This window comes from Aythya fuligula, chromosome 5, assembly GCF_009819795.1.
Source record: "Aythya fuligula isolate bAytFul2 chromosome 5, bAytFul2.pri, whole genome shotgun sequence".
NCBI classification, from domain to species: Eukaryota; Metazoa; Chordata; class Aves; order Anseriformes; family Anatidae; genus Aythya; species Aythya fuligula.
In genome coordinates this window covers 18,220,749-18,227,889 of record NC_045563.1, presented here as the reverse complement: position 1 = coordinate 18,227,889, position 7,141 = coordinate 18,220,749, and the positions used below count along the sequence as shown (strand labels likewise).

The following is a 7,141-nucleotide window of genomic DNA, read 5'->3' as shown; positions in this document are numbered from 1 at the left end:
TATTTATTTTATGTCATGTCTGGCCAATATTCACAATCTCTCTGAACAGCACATCATGCTATGTCTAAGCATGAAATACATGCTGAAGGATTTGCCACCTTAAAAGAATTTATAGCAAAATTGGATCCTTAGGCCCCAATAGTCACTCAACCACAGTACTACAACTGCGTAGCAGTATCACAGCAGATGGTCTGACAAGAAGAAAAATACTGCTCACCCTCCTGACTGACCCGAGGTATAGCGCAAGTATCCTTGTGCAAGTCTCCTACATATTTTACAGGAATGCAGCACATACTGTCTCCCACAACAACTTAAAAATAGAGAAGGGACAGACACTGTTGTGCTGCTTCCTTTCCACTTTTCACTGGGAATGTCACAGGTCCCAGGAAAGACTTCACTCAGAACACTGCTTCCCAGTGCACTGTCCATCGGACAACCAAAAGCCAGCTGTCCTTAGCTGCTACTTCAGTTCAAGTCATTTGTTCCCATATTAGAACAAACAATAATGATGGACTGGCACTTCTATTTCTGCATCTTCCACTTCACGTTGATCTTACTAGCCCAGACATCCATTTCAAGCAGCTTCAATCTTAGACAAACTGATAGTTTAGGTGAGATAAGGATTAAAATCAGAACAATGTGTTAAATCACCAACATGATTTTAGCTATCACATTAGTTTTTGTCCATCAGAGATTTTCATGTCAAAAGTTCATTTTATTTTTTAGTCGTTTCTTCAAGCATCCCTAGAGATTTTTTCTTCCTTGGGCTGATGGTTGCAATCAGAATCTTACAATACAAAGTACAAGTTGTGTTCTAGCTTTTTTCTCTTCTAAACATCTGTCTTATTTTGCCTTTGCAGAAACTAATGAAGGAACCAATGGAGTCTGCAAGACTTATTCACAGCAGTCTGTGCCCTTTTCATGCAAGACTCCCATAGCTCTATAGGACATTTTACTCAAATGAGGATTAAGGAACTATATTCTTCTTGTTTTGGCATATATTTCAATTCCAAATGGATCTTAATAATTTACATTTTGGAAACTATAGCAGCAAGCAGTAGGACACAATTTTAGAGCACTGGGTTTATTTGAAGTCTGCTGATCTCAGCACAACAGATTTAACTCCTCTTTCAGCCATCAATAATGAGCCTAACCCTTCTTTCTTTGAAGGCAATATGAAATCTAGCTCTGACTTCAGTAAGAATCAGCTTTAAGCCCTGGTTAAATTCATAGGAGTTTTACTGATTTACACAGTGAAAAGTCTCTTCGGTACTGACTTAACTCCAGCAGCTTCTCCAGCGGCCTGTGAGGAGCTTTGCGCTCAGACACTGGAACAGCACAAAATACACGCTGAAAATAGGTCAACGAGTGAACCCAAGGCTAAAGCCGCATTCCTGGAAACCCGCAGGCTTAACTTCAGCTGTGGCCACCTACAGGGGCTGGACTACCCCCCGGTTTTTGGGGTACCCCCGAGAGGGGGGGGCACAGGGGCTGAGCGGACCCAGCCGCAGGTCGCCATGGCGGCGCGCAGGCCCGGGGGGCCGAGGCGGAGCCTGCCATTTCCGTAGCCGCGGCCCGGCTCCCCCTCCAGCCCGGCTCCCCCTCCTGCTCCGCCCCGGCCCGGCCGAGCGGCGGGATGGGGCCCGACATGGAGCCGCTGCTGCGGGCCTGGAGCTGCTTCAGGCGGAGGAAATTCCGGCAGTGCGCCGAGCTCTGCTCGCAGCTGCTGGAGGCGGCGCCCGGCGAGCAGGTAGCGGGGCCGGGCCGGGCGGGGAGGCCGGGCTGAGGGCGCCGAGGGGCCGAGCCGGGCCGGGCCGGACCGGACCGGGCCGGGGTGGGGGTTCCTCGGCGGTGCCCCTCGCTGTGCTCGCAGGTGCTGCTGGAGAGACCCGCTGCGAGCCCTGTTAGCGGGCCGGGGCCTGGCCGGGGCGGCACCGAGCTGCCTTGCCCCTACCCCCGCCCCGCCCCGGCCCGCCGGGTGAGGGGAGCGCAGCCCCGACAGCAGCGGGGAGCCACCGCTGCTCGCCCTCCCTGAACACTTGGAGCTGCCGAAGGAGGAAAAGCCAAGGCCCTAATCAGTCCTGTTTGCGGGTGTTGCTGTTGATTTTACACTGATGTTCGGTGTCACGGTGACTGAAACCCTTTTACCTCAGCCTGGCTCCCAGCACTACCACAGAATAGCCCTCTCTGTTAGCTTTCCACAGTTGCAAAGTTGCAAACATTGGACATCTGTTTTATACCTACGTATTTTTTCACTGTTCTGTAAATGGAAGGATATGGGAACATTACATCTGAATTAATATTTCTCTGTGTGACAAAGTTTTTACTGCTAGATTTGGAAAGCAGCAATCAAATTGATCGTCTTCATCACAGTTACTTTATAGTAAATCATGTCTCCCAAAGCATTTTATAGGCACAGTTTTTAAGAATCTTGAAGGCAATTCTTTTTAACACAGGGTAAAAGTATCTTTAAAGAAAGCTGCGCAATCACATGACTGTGTAAATATATAGCACAATAAGTGTTTACATTGGTTTAGGATAGATATTTAAAAAGTGCTTTTGTTTATGGTTTATACTCTAAGGCACCAACAAAGAGCCATGAGCAGAAAAACTCTTACTAAAGAAGAAATTCCAAGAAAATTCATCCTGAACACTAAATGGAATTGAGCATCACTTCTGTGCGCGTCAAAAGCTTTAAAACGCAGTGTGTGCATTTCAGCAGTGTATTTCCAACCTACCTGAAAATTTAGAAGGAAATGTCTTTTGCTTTCTGTAGAGATAAACTTGAAATATAGTTTGTTTTGCTGTTGCTCGATGTAATTTTCTTGAGGAATCCTTATCAAGAGCTCTGCTTAAGCAGGAATTAATGATTTAAAAAATACTTTAAAATGAATCACCTACATTAGAAAAATTGGAGTATTGGCTAAGTCATTTTCAAGAATGCAACTTGAACCAGACTTGCCAACTCAGCATACAAAATCTTGCTCTTGAAATCTGTTTAGGTGAAACATTTTCTAATTATCTAAGTTAAAATATAGCTTCAACGTTCATGGCAGAGTTAACATAGAATGGAATTTCTCTATCACAGAATCACAGAATTTTCTAGGTTGGAAGAGACCTCAAGGTCATCGAGTCCAACCTCTGACCTAACGCTAACAGTCCCCACTAAACCATTTCCCTAAGCTCTACATCTAAACGTCTTTAAAGACCTCCAGGGATGGTGACTCCACCACTTCCCTGGGCAGCCTGTTCCAGTGCCTCAAAACCCTTTCAGTGAAGAAGTTCTTCCTAACATCTAACCTAAAACACCCCTGGCTCAACTTAAGCCCATTCCCCCTCGTCCTGTCACCAGGCACGTGGGAGAACAGGCCAACCCCCACCTCGCTACAGCCTCCCTTGAGGTACCTATAAAGAGCGATAAGGTCACCCCTGAGCCTCCTCTTCTCCAGGCTGAACAAGCCCAGCTCCCTCAGCTGCTCCTCGTAGGACTTGTTCTCCAGGCCCCTCACCAGCTTCGTTGCCCTTCTCTGGACCCGCTCAAGCACCCCGATGTCCTTCTTGTAGCGAGGGGCCCAAAACTGAACACAGTACTCGAGGTGCGGCCTCACCAGAGCTGAGTACAGGGGGACGATCACCTCCCTAGCCCGGCTGGTCACACTGTTCCTGATACAAGCCAGGATGCTGTTGGCCTTCTTGGCCACCTGAGCACACTGCTGGCTCATATTCAGCCAACTATCCACCATCACTCCCAGGTCCTTCTCTGCCTGGCAGCTCTCCAACCATTCCTCTCCCAGCCTGTAGCTCTGCTTGGGGTTATTGCGCCCCAGGTGCAGGACCCGGCACTTGGCCTTGTTGAACTTCATGCAGTTGACCTCAGCCCATCGGTGCAGCCTATCCAGATCCTCCTGCAGAGCCTTCCTACCCTCAAGCAGATCGACACACGCACCCAACTTGATGTCATCTGCGAACTTACTGAGGGTGCACTCGATGCCCTCGTCCAGATCATCGATGAAGATATTAAAGAGGACCGGCCCCAGCACCGAGCCCTGGGGGACGCCACTAGTGACTGGCCTCCAACTGGACTTGACTCCATTCACCATGACTCTTTGGGCCCGGCTATCCAGCCAGTTTCAACCCAACGAAGCGTGCGCCAGTCCAAGCCAAGAGCAGCCAGTTTCTTGAGGAGAATGCTGTGGGAGACGGTGTCAAAAGCCTTGCTGAAGTCAAGGTAGACCACATCCACAGCCTTTCCCTCATCCACCCAGCGCGTCACTCTGTCATAGAAGGAGATCAGGTTCGTCAGGCATGACCTGCCTTTCATAAAGCCATGCTGACTGGGCCTGATCGCCTGCTTCCCCTGCAAGTGCTGCATGATGACTCTCAGGAGGATCTGCTCCATGAGCTTTCCTGGCACTGAGGTCAAACTGACAGGCCTGTAGTTTCCCGGGTCTGCCCTCTGGCCCTTCTTGTAGATGGGCGTCACATTTGCTAGCCGCCAGTCGATTGGGACCTCCCCCGATAGCCAGGACCGCTGATAAAAGCATGTAAGTCAATTGTTGTCATTATGTTTCAGATGTAGAATTTTGTTGTAACAACACAAAATCTTAATATCGGTTATCTGTCCATGTACACTTGTATTTTATTACTCCGCTTCTCATACTTAAAGCCTGGCAGGTCTTTTCCCTAGCTGTGTCTTTTCCTAGCTGTGGTCTTTTCCCTAACTTACAGCTCCTTACCTTCTAATGCCTGTTGCTTTCAGGTACCAATCTGTCACATGTTTACCCTGCCTGACTTCAGGCCTAGAGAAAAGGAAATAGTAATATGTCTCACAAATGTATTTTATATGTAGTTGAAACCTTACAAGCTATTTTGAACCTACTTAATACAACATAATGAAAAAACAAAACAAAACAAAACAAAACAACAACAACAACAAAAAACAACAAAAAACATATGTTCATGTACTGCAGTGTGTTTACTTTGCATTTAATAGAATTGTTACTTTTAGAAATCTTTGAAAAATACTAAACTCTAACGTTGAGGCAATTAAAAATCAGTTTTGTTGCTGTGATTGTGAATACTATAAAAGTGATTTAAGATTGCTTTTTTTTTTTTTTTTAATAAAAAAAAGTTAATTAAGAATCCAGGACCATTCTCAAGCAGATTGACTCTTGATTCCTGAAGTTTGTTTTACTTTTGAAAGTGGGGTTAATGAAATTATGAAATTGATAGTTGCTACACATTTTGATCCAACTTTATTTCTGTCCTCTGTAAGTGCCTACCAGGAAAATGGTGCTGTTGTCTGCTCATGTGAACTAAATTATTATTTTAGTATAACCTGGAGAAACATCTAAAACTGGGTATGTATATCATTTCCAGTGCCTAACCTGAAATATCCATTTTATTGTGCTTAAAAAGCACATAGGGTTTGACCATCAAATGTTTTAGAACTGCTGTCTTCCTTAATAGGGGCATTTTTGCAAATCAGGACCATGATATGTCATGCTGGACACCAGGAAAGCAAACAGACAAATGACAGCACTCATGGAAAGTTTGGATTAAGTGAGCTGCTGTGTACCACAAGGCAGTACTCAACTGCTGTAATCACAGTGCCATCTGTTCTCATCCTGTTGTCCCATATTTCACTAAGCACATGCCTCCCAACCTCTGCAACCAGTTGACAGAAGGAGCAGTAGCTTCTCTCACTGTGCATAGATTCATTTCTTTGGACAGCCTTAGAGGAGATAGTACAGACCAAGCCATAGGAGATTGTATCCTTTAAAGAGATGCCCAGGAATGGTTGAGTTTAACTGAGACTGTTACAGACCAGAACTTTTTCAAGCTCAGGCAACTAGCTTTCTCCCTTGTAAGGCATGATTTAATGATAGTAAGTAAAAGAAGAGACTAACAGAACATAATCCGAGTGTTGTCATGCCTAAGAGAGAAGACTGTATGCCTGACAACCTGTTTTTCCCAGCTGTGTCAGCTGGTCTGCTAAATGGTATCACCACTTCTGTTCCATTGCAACAGCAACGCTGTCACAAAGCTAGAAGCAGTTGAAATCAGCTTTTTACAATACCCTAGGAAGTACGTATTTTTGCCAGTCACACTTATAAATGAAATACATTTTCTTGGCTAGTACATCCTGATATGTGTATGGAGAGTGGTAAATTAAGAAATATAACTTAGTATTCCGAATGTGTCTTCTGTAGAACACAGTAAGATGATTTGAAGATCTGAAAAATAGGTATACTGATGATCTAATACTTACATTATGTACATTTACAAGCTATCTTAATTGGTGTAGAACTCTCTTTGAACTTGGTCATCAGATGTGGCAGGCATCAGAAGCTTTTAGAGGTATGGTGGTGACCTTTTAGCCAACTGAGCTAAAATCAGGAATTTTCTTATGCAGTGGTATCAAATCAATTATAAAGTTGCATGCTTATAAAACACATCAGTGAAATCAAAACGTTTAAAAATCAGTTACGTATTCCTAAAGAGTTCTTGAATAAAATATGATTAATGTTGTGATAGAATGATAATCAACTCCTGCTGAGTTCTATTTTGTGGAAGACAAATATTTTTTTATATAAAATGTTTTGTGCACTTCTTCATTTAAAAATAGGAATATTATGTTTATTGATGAAGTTTACTTCTGTGATAATAATCTTATCTGAAGATAGATAAAACTGCATGGTCTATAACCAGCATTTGGGCATACAAACACACAGAGCACTGATGTTCAATTCAGTTATTCCCTATTGTAACCAAGCAGACATTGTCTTCTATGTTTATAGTAATAGAATGACCTAGAGGAAATACAATCCATGGCTGTCTCTGTTGATCATCCTGATTAGTTACCTAATCTGATTACTCTTCTTTGTGTTCCATATGTCAGATTTAAGGCAGTAAACCAGCACCAATGTACAAGGCCTGCTGTAGTTTAACAAAAAATAAATAAATTGCCTAATGTAATTAGTGGACATAACGTGGATGTCCTGCCTTTAACTTGATTAACTGTCTGCTGTGAGAATTTGCTCTTGTTCATTTGTCCTTTTTTTCTCCCAGGGTATGCTTTCAACTACTATTACTTACATACAGTTTTTTTTGTAAGATCGTAATAAAAGTATCACGTATA

At 44.0% G+C, this 7,141-nt stretch overlaps 1 protein-coding gene across 1 annotated transcript in view; it reads left to right on the top strand.

Annotated features, from left to right (window-relative positions):
• The first annotated feature begins 1,626 nt into the window (after positions 1-1,626).
• Positions 1,627-7,141, top strand: part of TTC8 (tetratricopeptide repeat domain 8) — a 45,892-nt gene continuing 40,377 nt past the window's right edge. The window contains exon 1 of the mRNA XM_032188503.1: positions 1,627-1,750. Coding sequence (XP_032044394.1) covers positions 1,637-1,750 — 114 coding nt within the window. The 5' untranslated portion in view covers positions 1,627-1,636. The remainder of the gene's footprint in view (positions 1,751-7,141) is intronic.